We start from the raw sequence: 25,878 nt of genomic DNA on the forward strand, positions 1-25,878 counted from the left end.
AACTTTAAGCATCAGTTGTCAGAGCACCTTACCGATCACTGCACCTGTACACAGCCCATCTGAAATTAGCCCACCCAACTACCTCATCCCTATATTGTTATTTAATTTGCTCTTTTGCACCCCAGTATCTCTATTTGCACATAATCTCTTGCACATCTAGCATTCCAGTGTTAATACTATTGTAATTATTCTGCACTATAGCCTATTTATTGCCTTACCTCCATAACTTGCTACATTTGCACACACTGTATATATATTTTCTGTTGTATTTCTGACTTTATGTTTTTTTTACCCCATATGTAACTCTGTGTTGTTTTTATTGCACTACTTTGCCTTATCTTGGCCAGGTCGCAGTTGTAAATGAGAACCTGTTCTCAACTGGCTTACCTGGTTAAATAAAGGTGAAATAAATAAAAAATAAAACAGAGTGAAGTCCTATTAGTGTAACCACACATACATAGCTCACTTATCAAGCAAGCTCTGAAAAATGATTTCATTATTTTCTAACCCCTTACTATAAAAAAGACTGAGTAATAACAAGCTAATTCTTCCCAGCAGTTAACACTCACATTTTCTAGGCCAAGGTTTGATTGTGTTCACTCCACCAGGTTTCACACTGTAGGAGGAGCAGAAGAACAGACAGTTAGTAAATGTAAATCTCTCTCAATAACCTGATAACTATCATTTATCATACTGTAACTAGCCTGATAACTATCAATTATCATAACTAACCTGGGGCGGCAGGTAGCTTAGTGGTTAAGAGCGTTGTGCCAGTAACCGAAAGGTCGCTGGTTCTAATCCCTGTGCTGACTAGGTGAAAAATCTGTTGATGTGCCCTTGAGCAAGGCACTTAACCCTAATTGCTCCTTTAAGTCGCTCTGGATAAGAGCGTCTGCTAAATGATTAAAATATAGCATAACTAACCTGATAACAATCAATTTTCATAACTATCAATTATCATAACTAACCTGCTAGCTATCAATTATCCTAACTAACCTGATAACTATAAATGATCATAACTAACCTGACAATTATCAATTATCATAACTAACCTGATAACTATCAATTATCATAACTAACCTGATAATTATCAAAACTAACCCAAACATTTCTTACAGTATTGTGTTGACGCTGTGATTACAGCTTGCAAGGAATGACTTCACCAAATCATGAACAAACTGCTCTATGCCGGTGCCTCCTTGCCAACTCTGCCTGGGTCTCTGAGAAACTGTTATAAGGCCGATCCGAGAGTTCAGGCAGGTGATTGAGGAGAGCTGGTGCTTTGATGAACGTTGGGTTCCATAGCCTACAAGTATCTGTATTGCACTCGCTCTAACTGGGGCAGGTTGTCGTTCGCTGCTGGGTAGGGCTGCCGGCGACAAAGACAGGTAGTGAGGGGGAATTTGGGGAACCAGATGAGATGGTTGTGTTTCAAGGGGTGCTCATCCTGTCCCCTACACCTTTGGAATAGAACAGGCTGCTTGTTGTAGCACGTTCTTTAGCCTCCAACTGAAATAACTAGCCTGAACTAGAGCACAGCTGTTGCTGCATTATTAGTATGGTCTTATCGTGTTCTTCTGGATTCTAAGTAATGAACCTGAATCTGTGTCCCCTTCAGGCCACTGTACTTTATTCACCTGCAACTTGCCATGCCAGCCGGCTCAGCAATGGGGCACATGCTCAGACTGATCAGGAAGTTTAGTGTTTTTAAATGTTCTGTCTTATGTCCCATTTTGTTGCAGACTGTATCTTAAAGTGGGCTGGGTCCTATATGACTGTATCACTATGATGTGCGTCTTTGACCATGTGTATTGGGCTAATGTTCCCTATTAGCAGGAATTCACGTTTGCAGAGTATCACTTTTGTGCAGTGTGTCACCTTCTAGTGCGTAATGACGCTCAAAGCCTTTCATTATAACACAGAGCTTGTTTATTCCTACTGATGCTCAGGTTGAATCACATAGCCTACTGATGCTCAGGTTGAATCACATAGCCTACTGATGCTCAGGTTGAATCACATAGCCTACTGATGCTCAGGTTGAATCACATAGCCTACTGATGCTCAGGTTGAATCACATAGCCTACTGATGCTCAGGTTGAATCACATAGCCTACTGATGCTCAGGTTGAATCACATAGCCTACTGATGCTCAGGTTGAATCACATAGCCTACTGATGCTCAGGTTGAATCACATAGCCTACTCATGCTCAGGTTGAATCACATAGCCTAATGATACTCAGGTTGAATCACATAGCCTACTGATGCTCAGGTTGAATCACATAGCCTACTGAAGCTCAGGTTGAGTCACATAGCCTACTGATGCTCAGGTTGAGTCACATAGCCTACTCATGCTCAGGTTGAGTCACATAGCCTACTCATGCTCAGGTTGAATCACATAGCCTACTGATGCTCAGGTTGAATCACATAGCCTACTGATGCTCAGGTTGAATCACATAGCCTACTGATGCTCAGGTTGAATCACATAGCCTACTGATGCTCAGGTTGAATCACATAGCCTACTGATGCTCAGGTTGAATCACATAGCCTACTGATGCTCAGGTTGAATCACATAGCCTACTGATGCTCAGGTTGAATCACATAGCCTACTGATGCTCAGGTTGAATCACATAGCCTACTGATGCTCAGGTTGAATCACATAGCCTACTGATGCTCAGGTTGAATCACATAGCCTACTGATGCTCAGGTTGAATCACATAGCCTACTGATGCTCAGGTTGAGTCATAGACTCCATCCATTTTGTAGGCCACCTCACATCTTATCCACATTATCCTATGAACTTGATTGTAATAAAGTATTACAATGTTTTCCTCAGGTGGTTGTGTGTTGGTGTGTTCAGACCTCTGATGCCGGCCCATACTGGTTAATGCAAAGATGGTGGTAGCGCTATGCTACTCTGATCAATCCAGTCCTTGTCCCTCCACTCAGGTGGTCTACTGTGATCAATCCAGTCCTTGTCCCTCCACTCAGGTGGTCTACTGTGATCAATCCAGTCCTTGTCCCTCCACTCAGGTGGTCTACTGTGATCAATCCAGTCCTTGTCCCTCCACTCAGGTGGTCTACTGTGATCAATCCAGTCCTTGTCCCTCCTCTCAGGTGGTCTACTCTGATCAATCCAGTCCTTGTCCCTCCACTCAGGTGGTCTACTCTGATCAATCCAGTCCTTGTCCCTCCACTCAGGTGGTCTCAAGCTCTATTACAGTAAGTCAATCATCAACACAGATTGACACAAACCCTCTACATACTTGAGTTTCTCCAGTCTCCAGTGTGGATCCTCCAGTCCAGCAGAGAGCAGTCTGACTCCTGAGTCTCCTGTGCAATTGTTACTCAGATCCAGCTCTCTCAGGTGTGAGGGGTTTGACCTCAGAGCTGAGACCAGATAAGCACAGCCTTCCTCTTCGACTGCACAGAGCGACAACCTGCAGAGAGTTAAACATGATTTCAAAATCACACTGCTCAGAGGCGACCCTTCATTCAGGGCAGGTGGGGCAGAGCTGTTTTGAGCCCCACCAGTTTAGCTTTTAAAAAAGAGCCTGTTTTGCTTGTTATTTTGGCATTAACACGTGTCAGATATCAGTTTGAAAACAATGTAAAAATAAATAAATAATAATTGAGTTAATAAAGCCGCATACAAACATTGTCTCTTTTTTGCTTTCTTGAGTAAGGCAGCTCCAAAATGCAGGTGTTTCAGCCTAGCTCAGTGCTTTCTGTGGTGGTGGGGCAGCCAGCGAAAAATACAGAGCGTAGGGGTTGGTAATGTTCTCTAGTTGCGCCGTGATTGGCTCAGTGTTCTGTCACTCATGGAGACTCTACGTCACCGTAAAATCTAAGGGGAGAGCTCGAAAATTCAAGCTCCTTGGGTGCTCCCATAGAATTACATTAGAAGTGCCCATCCCAGAAGGCTCAAGGTCATTGGCCACAGATAAAATGACATCAAATCACGTTATATCTACAGTAGCTTTGATTGGACTGATCCTATCAACATCATACTAGGAAGCTAGCAGTCATCATCATGAATCAAGTCGACAATCTACTGGCAAATCATTTTCAAACCTTTTCACATGAAGATAAATTATGGAGGGAAATTATAGATAGAACGTATCAGTGCTCATCGGCCATTGGACGTAAACATTACACAACAAGTTGGAAATCGCAAATTCAACAACGAGTGGTTTGGAAGGAATCGGTGGCTAACTGCAAGTATTGCAAAGCGATCGCTAGCCTGCTATTCAGTGGAGTGTGTGTGTGATCCAAGTCTGGGTTTAAGGGTCTCTTTTCCAAGCTTAAAAGGATAAACTTTCAACATTGGCCGTGCTGTCAATCCAGCATGACTTCTGTCGCTTTCAAAACAACTGGAAACTCGGAACTTGGAAATCTCAGACTTCAGTGAGTTCGAGACAACTGGGAACTCTGAAAAAAACGAGCTCCGACTGGGAAAATAAGTTTTGAACGGTCATCCAACTTGTAATTCTAAGTCGGGAACTTGGCCCTCTTTCTAGAGCTCCGACCTGAAAGTCACTAACGTCATGATTCGACCTTGTTTTTTTCTGAGTTCCCAGTTGTCTTGAAAGCACCATAAATCCAGAGAATGCCAGACTTTGATGATAAAGTTTGATGACTAAATTTGCCCACGAAGGACCGCCGCGCCAAGCAAGCATGCAAGCAAACGTAGCTACACACATTAATACCAAATACAATATTAGCATGTGAAGTAGCTAGTTAGCTGTAAAATCACCTAAACAAACTGCACTATCAATTTAGGGGTCTACAATCTCACCATGTTCAACCTGCAGATCGATGTGCCTCACAGAGTGGAGTCTGACGTTCACAACGGCAGAGATACTTTTGAGGAGATTGGGAAACTCCATTGGACTCCTGGTAACGCCCAATGTGTACATTGCCCATGCTACGTCCATGGGCCGCGCGGTGCATTCTGGGCGATTCTGGTTCAAGGAGTGAATGGGAGGTAATTGAGTGCTAGCTAAAAAAATAAAAACATTAGCACGAATTTCGTCAACAAGGTACAACATTAAGAATCTTTTCCGAGTTATGATATAATTGATCTCTTTATATCTGTAATATTGTATAGCTTTGGAATCGTCACATTATGTACTTTCGGGGAAAATAGGCACGTTTCTCGACTCATTCCCTGACTTTGAGAAGGGATTGCGCGACGATTAGTTTAGCAACCGCGTGACGCTGCATGACAACTTCAACGGGATTGGTCGACAGTCTGCTGGGGGTGGAGCGTTATACTCTCCGACGTGCATTGCCCAATGTGATTCCTATCTGTTTTCTGTAATATCTCTGGCAACGGCACCATGCAATGCACCCTGGACTGAAGAGGCAGACAAATAGGAGAAATGTGCTAGACAGATGGTTTTATTTGGTTTTATTTCCTGCAGTGTCTATTCATTGTCCAAACGCACGGCCGCTTTCTGGCTTGCTCCTGACTGCTATAGAGTTAGTACACATCATTCCCAAACATTCAAAATAATTTATTAAAACGTGAAAATGAACATTTCTAAGTGGTCACTTGTCAGAAAATGTTTTTAAAGTATCATATTATTCCCGGGGGTGTATAATGCATTTAATTCAGTTGACTGATTTCCTTATATGAACTGTAACTCAGTAAAATCTTTGAAATTGTTTGCTGTTGCATTTATATTTTTGAGAGAAAGACTGCGAGAGAGTGCTGGCATGTGAATTGATTTAAAGCAACGATATTCAAGTGATAGGCTGTTTTAAAACTCTGCCGCTGCAATAAATAAAAATATAAGTATCTTTACAATAAAAAATTTGCCCCCCCCCCGAAACCAGATGTAGATGTGTAAATTAGACTCGCATTCAGTCAATCAGGCTAGTTACAGTATGATAAATGATAGTTATCAGGTTAGTGAGAGAGATTTACATTTACTAACTGTCTGTTCTTCTGCTCCCCCTACAGTGTGAAACCTGGTGGAGTGAACACAATCAAACCTTGGCCTAGAAAATGTGAGTGTTAACTGCTGGGAAGAATTAGCTTGTTATTACTCAGTCTTTTTTATAGTAAGGGGTTAGAAAATAATGGAATCATTTTTCAGAGCTTGCTTGATAAGTGAGCTATGTATGTGTGGTTACACTGATAGGACTTCACTCTGTGGTTATGTTTTGCTGTGTGTTTGTGTTTTAAATGACCATACAGTAAAACATATCATCATTCAGCAAGTCTTAAATAACCTTTCCTTGGTCCTTTAATACCTAGAAACATTAACATTCTGATGTGGCCCTTTAATACCTAGAAACATTAACATTCTGATGTGGCCCTTTAATACCTAGAAACATTAACATTCTGATGTGGCCCTTTAATACCTAGAAACATTAACATTCTGATGTGGCCCTTTAATACCTAGAAACATTAACATTCTGATGTGGCCCTTTAATACCTAGAAACAATAACATTCTGATGTGGCCCTTTAATACCTAGAAACAATAACATTCTGATGTGGCCCTTTAATACCTAGAAACATTAACATTCTGATGTGGCCCTTTAATACCTAGAAACATTAACATTCTGATGTGGACCTTTAATACCTAGAAACATTAACATTCTGATGTGGCCCTTTAATAACTAGAAACATTAACATTCTGATGTGGCCCTTTAATACCTAGAAACATTAACATTCTGATGTGGCCCTTTAATACCTAGAAACATGAACATTCTGATGTGGCCCTTTAATACCTAGAAACATTAACATTCTGATGTGGCTCTTTAATACCTAGAAACAATAACATTCTGATGTGATATGAAGATGATTTGTAATATACCTGGTCTTCCCCATCAGGTGCCTGTGATCTCACACTGGACCCAAACAGAGTAAACAGATTCCTCTCTCTGTCTGAGGAGAACAGAAAGGTGACACGTAGCGAAGAGGCTCAGCCGTATCCTGATCACCCAGAGAGATTTGAGGACTGTGAACAGGTGCTGTGTAGAGAGGGTCTGACTGGGCGCTGTTACTGGGAGGTAGAGTGGAGTGGGAGTGGGACTGATATAGGAGTGACATATAAAGGAATCAGCAGGAGAGAAGGGGGTGATGATGACTGTGTGCTTGGACAGAATGACAAGTCCTGGAGTCTGAGCTGCTTTAACAACCGTTACACTGCCTGGCACAATGATAATCACACTAACATAGACGTCCCCTCCTCCAGCTCCCACAGAGTAGGAGTGTATCTGGACTGGCCAGCCGGCACTCTGTCCTTCTACAGAGTCTCCTCTGACACACTGACCCACCTGAACACATTCCACTCCACATTCACTGAGCCCCTCTATCCAGGGTTTCAGCTTTGGGATGACTCCTCTTCAATGTCACTATGTCATGTGGTCCCTGTGCCAAACACATGATGTTTCACTGTAATCATGGTCATGTTCAGTAAGACACACTGGAATAAGAATTGATATGAACTCTCTAGTCACGAGTTAACTTATAATAATAATAAAAATAATAATAATAATAATAATAATAATAATAATATCTAAATAGTCATGATTATACACCACTGAAGTTGATAGACATTGTAAAATAGTAATTAATAGAATGAATCACCACTGTTGTTAAAGGTTCTCATTTACAAATCATTGATCTTGTTGTTTTTGCTTTTTCATGTTTGTAAATATTCCTGTCTGTAAAATGTTTATTTGTCAAATTGTTGACCAAACAATCCTGCTTTTGTATAAACACAATTACACTGAATGGAATTTACATGTGACATATTTGACTAATGAAGGTTAATAAAACAGATGAAAGAAGAGCAGTTCTAAATGTTTTATTTTTTATAAGAATATGACATTTAAATCAGTGGAGGCTCCTCAGAGGAGGAAGGGGAGGACCATCCTCCTCAGTGAACTTCATAAAAATGGTAAAACATTTTAAAAGTTAGCCTTTTTAGATCAAACTATACTAAATATATTAATGTCACCAAATAATTGATTAAATCACAATGAAGGTCTACAGTAGCCTCAACAGCACTCTGTAGGGTAGCACCATGGTGTAGCCGGAGGACAGCTAGTTTCCATCCTCCTCTGGGTACATTGACTTCAATACAAAACCTAGGAGGCTAATGGTTCTTACCCCCTTCCATAGACTTACACAGTAATTATGACAACGTCCGGAGGACGTCATCCAACCAGAGCCTGTTAATTGAAGTGCATTCCAGGTGACTACCTCATGAAGCTGGTTGAGAAAATGCCAACATTTGACTAGTACTGCCAGTCAAAAGTTTGAACACACCTACTCATTCAAGGGTTTTTCTTTATTTTTACAATGTTTTACATTGTAGAATAATAGTGAAGACATCAAAACAATGAAATAACACATATGGAATCATGTAGTAACCAAAAAAGTATTAAACAAATCAAAATATATTTTATATTTGAGATTCTTCAAATAGCCACCCTTTGCCTTGATGACTGCTTTGCAAATTCTTGGCATTCTCTCAACCAGCTTCATGAGGAAGTCACCTGGAATGCATTTCAAATAACAGGTGTGCCTTCTTAAAAGTTAATTTATTTCCTTCTTAATGTGTTTGAGCCAATCAGTTGTGTTGTGACAAGGTAGGGGGGGTATACAGAATATATCCCTATTTGGTAAAATACCAAGTCCATATTATGGTAAGAACAGCTCAAATAAGCAAAGAGAAACGACAGTTCATCATTACTTTAAGACATGAAGGTCAGTCAATACGGAACATTTCAAGAACTTTGAAATATTCTTCAAGTGCAGTCGCAAAAACCATCAAGCGCTATGATGAAACTGGCTCTCATGAGGACCGCCACAGGAATGGAAGACCCAGAGTTACCTCTGCTGCAGAGGATAAGTTCATTAGAGTTACCAGCCTCAGAAGTTGCAGACCAAATAAATGCTTCACAGAGTTCAAGTAACAGACACATCTCAACATCAACTGTTAAGAGGGGACTGTGCGAATCAGGCCCTCATGGTCAAATTTCTGCAAAGAAATCACTACTAAAGGACACCAATAGGAAGAAGAGACCTGCTTGGGCCAAAAAACACGACAAATGTACATTGGACTGGTGGAAATTTGTCCTTTGGTCTGGAGTCCAAATTAGAGATTTTTGGTTCAAACCGCCGTGTCTTTGTGAGACGCGGTGTGGGTGAACAAACAAAAATACGTTGTGGAAATATTGTACTTGTAAATTGTTAGACTCCATCCAGACCCAGAGGTTAGAGTCTCTAGTACCCAGCTGTCAGAGACTCCAATCAGACCCAGAGAGTAGAGTCTCCATTACCCAGCTGTCAGAGACTCCAACCAGACCCAGAGAGTAGAGTCTCCAGTACCCAGCTGTCAGAGACTCCAACCAGACCCAGAGAGTAGAGTCTCCAGTACCCAGCTGTCAGAGACTCCAACCAGACCCAGAGAGTAGAGTCTCCAGTACCCAGCTGTCAGAGACTCCAACCAGACCCAGAGAGTAGAGTCTCCAGTACCCAGCTGTCAGAGACTCCAACCAGACCCAGAGAGTAGAGTCTCCAGTACCCAGCTGTCAGAGACTCCAACCAGACCCAGAGAGTAGAGTCTCCAGTACCCAGCTGTCAGAGACTCCAACCAGACCCAGAGAGTAGAGTCTCCAGTACCCAGCTGTCAGAGACTCCAACCAGACCCAGAGAGTAGAGTCTACAGTACCCAGCTGTCAGAGACTCCAACCAGACCCAGAGAGTAGAGTCTCCAGTACCCAGCTGTCAGAGACTCCAACCAGACCCAGAGAGTAGAGTCTCCAGTACCCAGCTGTCACAGACTCCAACCAGACCCAGAGAGTAGAGTCTCCAGTACCCAGCTGTCAGAGACTCCAACCAGACCCAGAGAGTAGAGTCTCCAGTACCCAGCTGTCAGAGACTCCAACCAGACCCAGAGAGTAGAGTCTCCAGTACCCAGCTGTCAGAGACTCCAACCAGACCCAGAGAGTAGAGTCTCCAGTACCCAGCTGTCAGAGACTCCAACCAGACCCAGAGAGTAGAGTCTCCAGTACCCAGCTGTCAGAGACTCCAACCAGACCCAGAGAGTAGAGTCTCCAGTACCCAGCTGTCAGAGACTCCAACCAGACCCAGAGAGTAGAGTCTACAGTACCCAGCTGTCAGAGACTCCAACCAGACCCAGAGAGTAGAGTCTCCAGTACCCAGCTGTCAGAGACTCCAACCAGACCCAGAGAGTAGAGTCTCCAGTACCCAGCTGTCTCTATGAACAGTGACTGGTCCATGGACAATCTCCACATTTTATTAGCAGAACTACGCCATTTGATCAAAGGTAATATGAGAGAGACAGCACTTTCAACAGTACCTTTTATTGTTCAGAGGGTTTTGAGTTCACTTCCTGGGTCGGCGAGAAAGGGACAGAACTATATATCAGTACCTGTTGCTTACTCTGCTCTGTTAAAAAGTTCATCATGACATCACATTCATTGAGAAATAGGTTCCTACTGTAACTATGGCAACCAGGACCAGATATACTGAATTACTGTGTTGTTGTGTCTCTACAGCTGAACAACTCTTTCCATGATGGAGGACCAGATATACTGAATTACTGTGTTGATGTGTCTCTACAGCTGAACAACTCTTTCCATAATGGAGGACCAGATATACTGAATTACTGTGTTGTTGTGTCTCTACAGCTGATCAACTCTTTCCATAATGGAGGACCAGATATACTGAATTACTGTGTTGATGTGTCTATACAGCTGAACAACTCTTTCCATAGTGGAGGACCAGATATACTGAATTACTGTGTTGTTGTGTCTCTACAGCTGAACAACTCTTTCCATGATGGAGGACCAGATATACTGAATTACTGTGTTGATGTGTCTCTACAGCTGAACAACTCTTTCCATAATGGAGGACCAGATATACTGAATTACTGTGTTGTTGTGTCTCTACAGCTGATCAACTCTTTCCATAATGGAGGACCAGATATACTGAATTACTGTGTTGATGTGTCTATACAGCTGAACAACTCTTTCCATAGTGGAGGACCAGATATACTGAATTACTGTGTTGTTGTGTCTCTACAGCTGAACAACTCTTTCCATGATGGAGGACCAGATATACTGAATTACTGTGTTGTTGTGTCTCTATAGCTGATCAACTCTTTCCATAATGAAGGACCAGATATACTGAATTACTGTGCTGTTGTGTCTCTACAGCTTAACAACTCTTTCCATGGTGGAGGACCAGATATACTGAATTACTGTGTTGATGTGTCTCTACAGCTGAACAACTCTTTCCATAATGGAGGACCAGATATACTGAATTACTGTGTTGATGTGTCTCTACAGCTGAACAACTCTTTCCATAATGGCCTTGTCATTGAACAAGCCCAGAAGGCCAAAGCCTCTTCTGCACAAAACATGATGGACAATATCTTTAAACAATATCTTCAATTAAAACCCTTCATTAAAACCCACTAAATATAATTTTAGTGAATCCCTTGTCCTTCCAGGTGTTAGACTATTATCAGTGAGTCAGGTGTTCTCTGAACCTGGTCCTGGAGAGCCACTGGGTGTGAGCTCTGTGGGCTACGGAGTGAAGCCACACAAACAGACTGTTGACTGAAAGTCATCTGACCTTGGCAAAGGACTGTCACGCCCTGGCTCTGGGGACTCTGAAATGTTGAGCCAGGGTGTGGATTTTCTATGTTTAGTTTTCACTGTGTAGCTTCTATGTTGGGTTTTCTATGTTTTGGTTTCTGTTCTAGATCGTATAGATCTATGTTGGGCAGGGTGGTTCCCAATCAGAGGCAGCTGTTGCTCGTTGTCTCTGATTGGGAGCCATACATAGGTAGGCTGTTTTCATCTGTTCTTTGTGGGATCTTGTTCCTTTTGGTTTGTTAGTACCGTTGGACTTCACGTATCATTTGTTGTTTTGTTTATTGTGTGTACACTTAATAAAATAAGATGTACGAGTATCACGCTGCGCCTTGGTCCTCCTCCTTCGACGATCGTGACAAGGACATTGAAATCAGTGTGTCCATGGAACTAGCTGCTAAAGAGGCTCACCAGTTGAGTTCATCAGGAACTTAGTGGGTTCATCTAACAATCCTAATCACCAGCTGATACATTTTAATCTCATACACAGGGTAAACCTTCCACCTAGAAAACATCATTTAATAGAAATCACAACCGCTCCTCTGTGTGATCTATGTAATCAAGGTGCCTTGGGCTCCTTTAATCATATGTACTGGGAGTGACCAGGGGACATGTTTTGGAAAGAGGTATCCTCATACCTTGTTCCCCCAGACTGTTATCACTTAATGATAATTCACTACATATTAATTACAGCAAAGCAATGATCTCCTTCCTAAACTCACATACTCTCTTGAGAGAATTAGGCCTACCCTTACTTAGCTACCGAACCTCATTATGTAAAAGTATATCATGATGCTCAGCAGACCACGAAACATCAATGTTGAAGGATAAATGTTGATCGGATAAAGTTTATGATAGCCATAACTGAGTCCATTGTTTTTTAAGTCAATGCTGAGTTTAGCCAAAGCACGCTCTGGCAGTGTAGTCTTATCAGTGGCGAAAGAGCCAGTAGGCGGGCAGACAGTCCCTGTACCCCTGTTAGCAGCTCTGATTGGCTGCAACTGGTATGTTACTTATATTGATTGACAGCACTTAATGGGCAAGACTATAGGAAAACAGATTCTCTCATTGGAGAATATTGAACGAGGGCTCATTTTGGCCCTAAACATTCCATTTTTACTGGGATTGTTTTGCAGATTCTTTTTAATTAATGTTCAGCATTTATCAAAGGGCCATTCTAAATTGATAAATGGTATGGATCTTGCCTGTGGGCTGCCAGTTGAATAGCCCTGACCTAGATGTTTAGAAATGTGTTTGCTAGAGCTTTGCTTCCTTCTGTTTTTATTTTGGAAGCCAGTCAATTCAACCTCTCTGTCACGATCGTTGAACGGAGTAGACCAAGGCGCAGCGTTGAAGGCAAACATACTTTATTTTCCAAAGTGATAACACGAACAAAACAATAAACGAATAACGTGACGTCCTAGGTTAAATAACCAACCCGGAAACAAACCAAAAGGAACAAGATCCCACAACACCTGTGGGAACACAGCCTGTCTAAATATGGCTCCCAATCAGAGACAACCAGCAACAGCTGACACTCGTTGCCTCTGATTGGGAACCACTCTGGCCAACATAGACATACAATACTAGACTGTGACCATCGAACAAAAACACATAGAATCTACACACCCTGGCTCAACATAAAGAGTCCCCAGAGCCAGGGTGTGACAGTACCCCCCCCCTAAAGGCGCGGACTCCGACCGCGCCAACCAAATACCACAGGGGATGGACCGGGTGGGCACTCCGCCTAGGCGGCGGATCCGGCTCCGGGCCTGATCCCCGCTCCCTCTCCAACCCCCCAAAGTACCCCTGGTCCGGTCTGGCCCCGCTGGCCGGAGCTGGACTGCACACTGGTGGAGTGGATTGCTCTAGCTCCGGCGTGAAGCATCTGACCGGTGCCGGACGAGGCACCGGTGGAGCAGGCACGGGACGTGCCGGACTGACGACGCACACCACTGGCTTGGTGTGGGGAGCAGGAACAGGCCGGGCCGGGCTGGCGACGCGCACCACTGACTTGGTGTGGGGAACAGGCACGGGCCGTGCCGGACTGACGACGCACACCACTGGCTTGGTGTGGGGAGCAGGAGCGGGCCGGACCGGGCTGGCGACGCGCACCATTGGCTTGGTGCGGGGAGCAGGAACGGGCCGGACCGGGCTGGCGACGCGAACCATTGGCCTGGTGCGGGGAGCAGGAACAGGCCGGGCCGGGCTGGCGACGCGCACCATAGGCTTGGTGCGGGGAGCAGGAACAGGCCGGGCCGAGCTGGCGACGCGCACCATTGGCCTGGTGCGGGGAGCAGGAACAGGACGGGCCGGGCTGGCGACGCGCACCATTGGCTTGGTGCGGGGAGCAGGAACAGGACGGGCCGGGCTGGCGACGCGCACCATAGGCTTGGTGCGGGGAGCAGGAGCGGGCCGGACCGGGCTGGAGACGCGCACCATTGGCCTGGTGCGGGGAGCAGGAACAGGCCGGACCGTACTGGGGACACACACCACTGGCCCTATGCAGGGATCTGGAACGGGCCGGACCGGACTGGTAACACACCCCAGTACCTCTCGCCGTGCCTCTACACATTCCTTCCCCTCTTCGACCAGTGGCCCCCGTAACCTGGCGGCCTCCTCTGCCATCCCGCTGGGCCGCTCTGTCGCGGTCTCCTGCTGCCCCGTCGTCCACGGCTTTAGCCCCCCCCTAAAAAATTGATGGGCTTCACTCCTACCCGTGGTCCAGGTCTCCATACTTCTCGCCAGCCTTTCGCCCTTCTGCTTCCACGTCAAGCCCCTCTCTTCCTCACCCGGCTTGACCCAGTCGAGGAGGCGCTGGATATCCGCTAGGGATTTCCCTGGCGATGGCTCCTGGACCCGCTGCTTGGTCCAGTTCTGGTGGGATCTTCTGTCACGATCGTTGAACGGAGTAGACCAAGTCGCAGCGTTGAAGGCAAACATACTTTATTTTCCAAATTGATAACACGAACAAAACAATAAACGAATAACGTGACGTCCTAGGTTAAACAACCAACCCGGAAACAAACCAAAAGGAACAAGATCCCACAACACCTGTGGGAACACAGCCTGTCTAAATTTGGCTCCCAATCAGAGACAACCAGCAACAGCTGACACTCGTTGCCTCTGATTGGGAACCACTCTGGCCAACATAGACATACAATACTAGACTGTGACCATCGAACAAAAACACATAGAATCTACACACCCTGGCTCAACATAAAGAGTCCCCAGAGCCAGGGTGTGACACTCTCATAAGATCCAAGTCACTGACATGAGGATTGTCATTTCATTACTTGAAATGGTTCTTATTTGATTTATTTTTCAGTCGAGCCAAAAATTGACAATACATCTGTTTCAACCAGAGAAGTGGTTCCGCAACTGGAAAGAACAGAGAGTGTATTTGTAAATATCAATGTACAGTATATCACACAGGGTTGGGGTCAATTCCATTTCAACTCCAGTCAATTCAAGAAGTACACTGAAATTCCAATTCTCTTCAATAGTTTTCAATTAGGAAAATGTGGAATTGGAATTTGGTTAACTTTTTTAATTGAATGGAATTTAAATGGAATTGACCCCAACCCCTTATATCTCAACACAAAATGGCTGTGATTATTTCATTCTTGCACAGGTACTAACCACTTGTGTTAGGGAAATGTTTTTGGGATACTTGTGCAGTAGCCATTTTGGGGCTTGTTTTCACTTGTTTCACTTCCAAAGTGTAGTATGTATCCCATGTTCCTAGCACACAATGGATACATCAAGCTTGGGACTCTTCAAACTCCATGGATGCATTTGCAGTTTGTTTAGGTTGTTTCTGATTATTTTGTGCCGAATTGAAATGAATGCTAGATAATGTATTGTGTTGTTTTCTAAACACTGTGGATGCTACAGACGTCTTACCGTGCCCCCACCCCAATGGACGTTTCATGCTGAATAACCACCACTAGTCAGCTTCCTGCTCCCCCTGGCTGTCACAGAAGAGGTAGAGGAAAACCATGAGCTCAGGCCAAAATACTGTGGATATCATCTTTCTACACTCTTAGGAAATAAAAAGTGCTATCTAGAACCTAAAAGGGTTCTTTGGCTGTCCCCATAGGATTTGGGGCGTGTACTATTCTGTGTATTAGCCTGCAAAATAGGTAATGGAATGATTACAGTTTTTCTTTCTTGATTATATTAAATAACCCTTTTCAGAAAAATCAGGACATGATTGAACAGTTATTGGTTTAGTAAATAAGAGTTGATATGTTGGAGTAAAACAGTTCATGTTTTCAGTGATCAGACAATGTATTCAGTAAAAAAACTGTATGAATTCTGATTGTTTTTATGATTTCAGCTCAACAAACAAATGCTTGGATATGATTCTGAAGACTCAATCAGAAACATAGAAACAACAGAAGATGAATATGTGCCAGGAACAGAACGTGGCAATGAGAGCAGTTTAGAGCTTTACTGTATGGAAGAACAAAGGCCTATAAGGGACATAGAAATACTGAGTCTGACACCTCTGTGCAAGAATCCACAAGTTCACTTGAAGTCATGCACGTTACAAAGACTAAAGATTGATCAAAACATTACTGTCTCTTTTGTGAGAAACCACAATCAAAAATGGCCCGGCATCTGGAAATGATTCATAAAGGTGAAGCTGAAGTGGCAAAAGGCCCTTTCTTTCCCAAAGAACTTCAAAGACTGGAAGCTCCCACTGACCATACTGAGACAACGTGGGGACAGAGCACACAACAGGCAAATCATAAGAGAAGGCAAAGGTGTTATAGTTCCTTGTAAACAAAGCAGTTTCCCAAATGGAAATCCAAAAGATTTCTTGCACTGTGCAAACTGCCAAGGACTCTTTAAAAGAACATTCCTATTGTTCAGCATTCACAATGGCATTTTCTGTTGTGACAGGATTGTTATGTTTGGTCTCTCAAGTTTCCACTCTGATGCTGCGTTTGTAACCATGTGGAAGTTGGGAATTTACCAGTTCTGAAGTCGTAAAAAGCAGTTGGATGCATTCATTTAATTTGAACTCATTGATAAACGGTGGTTGGCTAATGGCCAACAACTTCGTCAACCATGAACTAAAAGTACAGTTATCATGCTTGTAACCAAATTATAGAGTTCAAAAACAGATAGATTTTTATAAATAATGTTTTGTTGTTGCATTTAACTGCCAAAAATGCTGTTATAGAAACCATTTCCTTAGTAGGTGAGGTCAGAGGTCACCATGTGGGAGAAGTGGGCGCTCAGGATGATAGACCAGTTTCCCACTAGTAATTACCAGTTGGAGGGCCGTTCAAGTAGATTTTTCCCCGTGTTATGTAGTAAATTCCCACTTCCCACTTGGTAACAAACGCACCATGACACTGCCTCCTTCAGTGCCTGATGCGTACTTGTGACTCTCATAAAGGGGGCTTGTCTGTAGCACGGTACATCTCCCACTCCAGGTAATGTGAAAGCCTTGCCCCCACTAAGCCACGCCTCCTAAATCATTTCCCAGTGTGTCTTGCCTTTTATAGTGAATTGTAACGTTACCACTGACTGTACTTGTTAGTGACAGAGACATGGTCGTTGAATTCGTTCATTTTCAGTCCTGTGGCCTTAACCAAGTTAGTTCCTAGGCATATATTATCATCATAAAGTCTATCATCATAAAGTATTTGACAATACATTACATATCTCTGAAGGTACATTGTGTATTTTGATATTTTTGTACTCCAGGGAACTATACTGTACCCATATTTCTAAGTGTGTGTATACAGTCGTGGTCAAAAGTTTTGAGAATGATACAAATATTCATTTTCACAAAGTCTGCTGCCTCAGTTTTTATAATGGCAATTTGCATATACTCCAGAATAAAGAGTGATCAGATGAATTGCAATTAATTGCAAAGTCCCTCTTTGCCATGAAAATGAATTTAATCCCCAAAAAAACATTTCCACTGCATTTCAGCCCTGCCACAAAAGGACCAGCTGACATCATGTCAGTGATTCTCTCATTAACACAGGTGTGTGTTGACGAGGACAAGGCTGGAGATCACTCTGTCATGCTGATTGAGTTAGAATAACAGACTGGAAGCTTTAAAAGGAGGGGGGTGCTTGAAATCATTGTTCTTCCTCTGTTAACCATGGTTACCTGCAAGGAAACACGTGCTGTCATCATTGCTTTGCACAAAAAGGGCTTCACAGGCAAGGATATTGCTGCTAGTAAGATTGCACCTAAATCAACCATTTATCGGATCATCAAGAACTTCAAGGATAGAGGTTCAATTGTTGTGAAGAAGGCTTCAGGGCGCCTAAGAAAGTCCAGCAAGCACCAGGACCGTCTCCTAAAGTTGGTTCAGCTGCGGGATCGGGGCACCACCAGTGCAGAGCTTGCTCAGGAATGGCAGCAGGCAGTTGTGAGTGCATCTGCACGCACAGTGAGGCAAATACTTTTGGAGGATGGCTTGGTGTCAAGAAGGGCAGCGAGGAAGCCACTTCTCTCCAGGAAAAACATCAGGGACAGACTGATATTCTGCAAAAGGTACAGGGATTGGACTGCTGAGGACTGGGATAAAGTATTTTTCTCTGATGAATCCCCTTTCCGATTGTTTGGGGCTTCCGGAAAAAAGCTTGTCCGGAGAAGACAAGGTGAGCGCTACCATCAGTCCTGTGTCATGCCAACAGTAAAGCATCCTGAGATCATTCATGTGTGGGGTTGCTTCTCAGCCAAGGGAGTGGGCTCACTCACAATTTTCCCTAAGAACACAGCCATGAATAAAGAATGGTACCAACACATCCTCCGACAGCAACTTCTCCCAACCATCCAAGAACAGTTTGGTGACGACCAATGCCTTTTCCAGCATGATGGAGCACCTTGCCATAAGGCAAAAGTGATAACTAAGTGGCTCGTGGAACAAAACATCAAGATTTTGGGTCCATGGCCAGGAAACTCCCCAGACCTTAATCCCATTGAGAACTTGTGGTCAATCCTCAAGAGGCGGGTGGACAAACAAAAACCCACAAATTCTGACAAACTCCAAGCATTGATTATGCAAGAATGGGCTGCCATCAGTCAGGATGTGACCCAGAAGTTAATTGACAGCATGCCAGGGCGGATTGCAGAGGTCTTGAAAAGAAGGGTCAACACTGCAAATATTGACTCTTTGCATAAACTTAATGTAATTGTCAATAAAAGCCTTTGACACTTATGGAATGCTTGTAATTATACTTCAGTATACCATAGTAACATCTGAGAAAAATATCTCATAACACAGAGAGAGAGAGAGAGAGAGAGAGAGAGAGAGAGAGAGAGAGAGAGAGAGAGAGAGAGAGAGAGAGAGAGAGAGAGAGAGAGAGAGAGAGAGTTAAGGTACTGTGGGATTCTTTAATCAGTTTGGCTCATTGGACAGGTCAGAGTCTATATTTGAAGATGTTGAGTGGTTTTTGGCAATACACTGTAGATGTATTCATGGATTTAGCTGTTGAAATTCCTTCCCGGACCCTCCTACTGGCTGTGGGCTAAGCCAGCAATGTCTTCAAATCCTAGGGTAGAGAGGAGCTGCTACCCCTGGGGAGAGAGGAGCTGTTACCCCTGGGGAGAGAGGAGTTGTTACCCCTGGGGAGAGAGGAGCTGCTACCCCTGGGGAAAGAGGAGCTGTTATCCCTGGGGAGAGAGGAGCTGCTACCCCTGGGGAGAGAGGAGCTGTTACCCCTGGGGAGAGAGGAGCTGTTACCCCTGGGGAGAGAGGAGCTGCTACCCCTAGGGAGAGAGGAGCTGTTACCCCTGGGGAGAGAGGAGCTGCTACCCCTGGGGAGAGAGGAGCTGCTACCCTTGGGGAGAGAGGAGCTGCAACCCCTGGGGAGAGAGGAGCTGTTACCCCTGGGGAGAGAGGAGCTGTTACCCCTGGGGAGAGAGGAGCTGCTACCCCTGGGGAGAGAGGAGCTGTTACCCCTGGGGAGAGAGGAGCTGTTATCCCTGGGGAGAGAGGAGCTGCTACCCCTGGGGAGAGAGGAGCTGCTACCCCTGGGGAGAGAGGAACTGTTACCCCTGGGGAGAGAGGAGCTGATACCCCTGGGGAGAGAGGAGCTGCTACCCCTGGGGGAGAGAGGAGTTGCTACCCCTGGGGAGAGAGGAGCTGTTACCCCTGGGGAGAGAGGAGCTGTTACCCCTGGGGAGAGAGGAGCTGATACCCCTGGGGAGAGAGGAGCTGCTACCCCTGGGGAGAGAGGAGCTGTTACCCCTGGGGAGAGAGGAGCTGCTACCCCTGGGGAGAGAGAAGCTGCTACCCCTGGGGAGAGAGGAGCTGTTACCCCTGGGGAGAGAGGAGCTGTTACCCCTGGGGAGAGAGGAGATGATACCCCTGGGGAGAGAGGAGCTGCAACGAAGAGAGACTGCGACCCTGCTCGGGAAGAGCTTAACGATTGGTGATTGTTGGGGCATGTTTGGCAGGAGCTTCAGTGATGAAGACTGCTGAACTTGCTGATGTTTCACAATATGCCATGGCCGTCTCAGTCACCAGGTCTCAACCCTATTGAAGACAACCATCAACAAAACACTAAATTATGGAATTTCTTGTGGAAGAATGATGTCACATCCCTCCACATCCCTCCAATATTTCCAGTTGTGTCTTAGCTCTCTCTAATAACACCTGTGACTGCTTTATGCCTCTCTCCCATGTCAATTATGCCCTGCCTATTGCTGTTTGGGTTAGTTCTTATTATACAATTTCACTGTAGAACCCCTAGTCCCTCTCAAACTACCTCATATAGTTCCTTTGTTCCACCCCCCATACACGCCAAGACCGGCTCAATCGATGCCTCCAATGACGCTATCTCTTTCATTGTTACCCAACGCTTAGGGTTACCTGAACTGTACTCATATCCTTCCATATCCTTTTCTGTACATAATGCCCTGAATCTTTTCTACAACGCCCGGAGAACTGCCCCCTTTATTCTATGTACCCAACGCACTAGAAGACCAGTTCTTAAAGCCTTTAGTCGTATCCTTATTCTAGTCCTCCTCTGTTCCTCTGGTGATGTAGAGGCTAACCCAGGCCCTGCAGCCCCCAGTATCACTCCTACTCCCCAGGAGCTATCATTTGTTGACTTCTGTAACCGTAAAAGTCTTGGTTTTCTGCACATAAATATCAGAAGACTCCTTCCTAAGTTTGAGTTATTCACTGCGTTAGCACACTCCGCCAACCCTGATGTTCTAGCAGTGTCTAAATCCTGGCTTAGGAAGGCCACCAAAAATTCTGAAATTTCCATCCCCAACTATAACATTTTCCGTCTAGATAGAACTGCCAAAGGGGGTGGAGTTGCAATCTACTGTAGAGATAGCCTGCAGAGCTCCATCATACTATCCAGGTCTGTGCCCAAACAGTTTGAGCTTCTACTTCTAAAAATCCACCTTTCCAGAAATAAATCTCTCACTGTTGCCGCTTGCTACAGACCCCCCTCAGCCCCCAGCTGTGCCCTGGACACCATATGTGAATTGATTGCCCCCATCTATCCTCAGAGTTCGTACTGCTTGGTGACCTAAATTGGGATATGCTTAACACCCCGGCCATCCTACAATCTAAACTAGATGCCCTCAATCTCACACAAATTATCAACGAACCTACCAGGTACAACCCTAAATCCGTAAACATGGGTACCCTCATAGATATCATCCTGACTAACTTACCCTCTAAATACACCTCCGCTGTCTTCAACCAGGATCTCAGCGATCACTGCCTTATTGCCTGCGTCCGTAACGGGTCCGCGGTCAAACGATCACCCCTCATCACTGTCAAACGCTCCCAAAAAACACTTCAGCGAGCAGGCCTTCCTAATTGACCTGGCCCAGGTATCCTGGATGGATATAGATCTCATTCCGTCAGTAGAGGATGCCTGGTTGTTCTTTAAAAGTAATTTCCTCTCAATCTTAAATAGACATGCCCCATTCAAAAATATAGAACTAAGAACAGATATAGCCCCTGGTTCTCCTCAGACTTGACTGCCCTTGACCAGCACAAAAACATCCTGTGGCGTACTGCATTAGCATCAAATAGCCCCCGCGATATGCAACTTTTCAGGGAAGTTAGGAACCAATATACACAAGCAGTTAGGAAAGCAAAGGCTAACTTTTTCAAACAGAAATTTGCATCCTGTAGCACTAACTCCAAAAAGTTTTGGGACACTGTAAAGTCCATGGAAAATAAGAGCACTTCCTCCCAGCTGCCCACTGCACTGAGGCTAGGAAACACTATCACCACCGATAAATCTACAATAATCGAGAATTTCAACAAGCATTTTGCTACGGCTGGCCATGCTTTCCACCTGGCTACCACTACCCCGGCCACCAGCTCTGCACCCTCCGCTGCAACTTTCCCATGCCCCCCCGCTTCTCCTTCACACAAATCCAGACAGCTGATGTTCTAAAAGAGCTGCAAAATCTGGACCCCTACAAATCATCTGGGCTAGACAATCTGGACCCTTTCTTTCTAAAACTAGCCGCCGAAATTGTCGCAACCCCTATTACTAGCCTGTTCAACCTCTCTTTCGTAACGTCTGAGATCCCCAGAGATTGGAAAGCTGCGCGGTCATCCCCCTCTTCAAAGGGGGTGACACTCTAGATCCAAACTGTTACAGACCCATATCCATCCTGCCCTGCCTTTCAAAAGTTTTTGAAAGCCAAGTCAACAAACAGATCACCGACCATTTCGAATCCCACCGTACCTTCTCCGCTATGCAATCCGGTTTCCGAGCTGGTCATGGGTGCACTTCAGCCACGCTCAAGGTCCTAAACGATATTATAACCGCGATCGATAATAGACAGTACTGTGCAGCCGTTTTCATTGACCTGGCCAAGGCTTTCGACTCTGTCAACCACCGCATTCTTATTGGCAGACTAAATAGCCTTGGTTTCTCAAATGACTGCCTCGCCTGGTTCACCAACTACTTGTCAGATAGAGTTCAATGTGTCAAATCGGAGGGCCTGTTGTCTGGACCTATGGCAGTCTCTATGGGGGTGCCACAGTGTTCAATTCTTGGGCCGACTCTTTTCTCTGTGTATATCAATGACGTCGCTCTTGCTGCTGGTGACTCTCAGATCCACCTCTACGCAGACGACACCATTTTGTATACATCTGGCCCTTCATTGGACACTGTGTTAACAAACCTCCAAACGAGCTTCAATTCCATACAACACTCCTTCAGTAGCCTCCAACTGCTCTTAAACACTAGTAAAACTAAATGCATGCTCTTCAACCGAACGCTGCTTGCACCCGCCCACCCGACTAGAATCACTACTCTCGACGGGTCTGACCTAGAGTATGTGGACAACTACAAATATCTAGGTGTCTGGTTAGACTGTAAACTCTCCTTCCAGACTCACATTAAGAATCTCCAATCCAAAGTTAAATCTAGAATCGGTTTCCTATTTCGCAACAAAGCCTCCTTCACTCATGCTGCCAAACATGCCCTCGTAAAACTGACTATCCTACCGATCCTTGACTTCGGCGATGTCATTTACAAAATAGCCTCCAACACTCTACTCAGCAAATTGGATGTAGTCTATCACAGTGCCATCCGTTTTGTCTCCAAAGCCCCATATAATACCCACCACTGTGACCTGTACGCTCTTGTTGGCTGGTCCTCACTACATATTCGTCGCCAAACCCACTGGCTCCAGGCCATCTATAAATCACTGCTAGGCAAATCCCCGCCTTATCTTAGCTCATTGGTCACCATAGCAACACCCACCCGTAGTCTGCGCTCCAGCGGGTATATCTCACTGGTCATCCCCAAAGCCAACACCTCCTTTGGCCGCAATTCCTTCCAGTTCTCTGCTGCCAATGACTGGAACAAATTGCAAAAATCTCTGAAGCTGGAGACACATCTCCCTCACTAACTTTAAGCATCAGTTGTCAGAGCACCTTACCGATCACTGCACCTGTACACAGCCCATCTGAAATTAGCCCGCCCAACTACCTCATCCCTATATTGTTATTTATTTTGCTCATTTGTACCCCAGTATCTCTATTTGCACATCATCTCTTGCACATCTATCATTCCAGTGTTAATACTAATTGTAATTATTTTGCACTATAGCCTATTTTATTGCCTTACCTCCATACTTGCTAAATTTGCACACACTGTATATTATATGTATTTCTGTTGTATTTTTGACTTTGTTTTGTTTTACCCCATATGTAACTCTGTGTTGTTGTTTTTATCGCACTGCTTTGCTTTATCTTGGCCAGGTCGCAGTTGTAAATGAGAACTTGTTCTCAACTGGTTTACCTGGTTAAATAAAGGTGAAATAAAATAAATAAATAAAAAGAAAATAAAAAATAAAAAAAATAGAGTTTTCTTTTTTTTCAACCTTGACAATAAACATTTTAATGAACCACAAACACTTGATGTTTAGGGATGGCACACACATAGGGAGACAGTTTGCGTTCCTTCTCACATATGCACCTAGGAAGATGCAGTGTTTCTCAACCTGTCATTTTACATAATGTTGTAAGACACATACCATCAAATTAATCCATAGACTTTTGTCCATATTTACAGAAGGCTGTCATTTCACAAATTGTTCCTATATTGAAAGGACAAAGGGAAAATAAAGTCAAACATTTCAATACAAAATAATAAAAACAATCACAGCATTACTCAGTCTTAATGTATTTTAACCATATTAACCAGTTTAATCAAATTGTTTTCATTTGGAACACTAAATCAGAACTACATTTGGAGTTCCAGACACTTGTAGAATGTATGCCAAGGCACATTGTAAGAGCTATAAAGAGACAGGGAGTGGGAGAGAGAACAGGTAGAACCTGATATGGAAATGAGCAGAACAAACTAAAGGAACTTTCCACCACGGAATGATCATTCCAGACTCTACTTCTATTGAGAGACATATAAAAGGTAAGACGACGATTGTTATGTGTATTCAAATTGTTGATGATATTGTTATGTGTATTAATATAGTTGATGATATTGTTAAGTGTATTCATATAGTTGATGATATTGTTATGCGTATTAATATAGTTGATTGTATTGTTATGTGTATTAATATAGTTGATGATATTGTTATATGTATTCATATAGTTGATGATATTGTTATGTGTATTCATATAGTTGATGATATTGTTATGTGTATTCATATAGTTGATGATATGTTTTGTGGACAGTGTTATAATAGGCCTACTCTCCTTAAAATGTTTTGGATATAAATTAGATGCGTGGGGTGAATTCGTTCTGTTTCCATCTGTGTGCCCCAGGGTGATCGCTCATACACTATCTAGAATCTAAAAGGGTTCTTTGCCTGTCCCCATAGGAGAACCCTTTGTAGAACACTTTTTGGTACTAGGTAGAACCCTTTTGGGTTCCATGAAGAATCCTTTCCACAGAGGGTTCTACATGGAAGCCAGAAGCGTTCTATCTGGAACCCAAAAGCGTTCTCCTATGGGGACAGCCAGAGGACCCTTTTGGAACTGTTTTTCTAAGAGTGTTCTGTATCATAGGTCTATAGACTTGTCTTCTCAAAACAGGCTTAAAACACAACAAGCAACAACATTTTCTCTTTCTAATCTACTGTTAACTCTTTTCACTCAGGAAGGTATGTTGTGTGAAAGAGATACAAATAAATACTGTGGAAAGACTAACAACAACTAACACTTCCTCAAAACAGGTTGTGTGTGTTCATTAGTGCCCACCGTAGCAAAACGTTTGGCAACAGAAACCGTTTAGGTCACGTTGTACAGCGTTTGGAGTAAACTGTTTATGCAACATTTTAAAACTGTTGGCTGTGGTGTAAACTAATGAATACGACCCAGGTAGTAGCCTACAACTCGGCTGTTGATGTCTGCCTGATGCTGTAACCTGAACTTAGCCTGAGGGGTGTACTATGATGCAAGCTAGATATACTGGTTTTCTAAAGTTAGCTTCAGTTAGCTTCACATTCCAGCTCAGGGCTCACCCATAAGAAGATACAGAGCGCTAGTCATCACGAAGGTGCTCTCTCAGCAGAACAGTAGATATCTCAATGACTTGACATGTTCTGGTCGTGAATTCAGGCTACAAGGTGAGAATCCTGCCAGGAATGATTGTAAAGTGTGTAGAGAAATTAAATGTATGGTGTAATTTTAGTACAGTGAATGGAAGTAAAACACTCAGACCTAACAGTCTACTTCTACTGAGACAGGTTTGTGTCAGTTTAATCATACAAAATAGTGATAACTGAACATGGGCAAGTCAA

The 25,878-nt window shown here is 44.0% G+C and overlaps 1 protein-coding gene across 1 annotated transcript; it reads left to right on the forward strand.

Annotated features, from left to right (window-relative positions):
- The first annotated feature begins 1,169 nt into the window (after positions 1–1,169).
- Positions 1,170–7,398, forward strand: LOC121556454 (stonustoxin subunit beta-like). The gene is made up of 2 exons (XM_045217565.1): positions 1,170–1,260; positions 6,842–7,398. The coding sequence occupies exons 1-2, from the start codon at positions 1,170–1,172 to the stop codon at positions 7,396–7,398; spliced, it is 648 nt and encodes a 215-aa protein (XP_045073500.1).
- The last annotated feature ends 18,480 nt before the right edge of the window (positions 7,399–25,878 follow it).

The sequence above is a fragment of the Coregonus clupeaformis genome, unplaced genomic scaffold, assembly GCF_020615455.1.
Source record: "Coregonus clupeaformis isolate EN_2021a unplaced genomic scaffold, ASM2061545v1 scaf1121, whole genome shotgun sequence".
In the NCBI taxonomy this organism is placed as follows: Eukaryota; Metazoa; Chordata; class Actinopteri; order Salmoniformes; family Salmonidae; genus Coregonus; species Coregonus clupeaformis.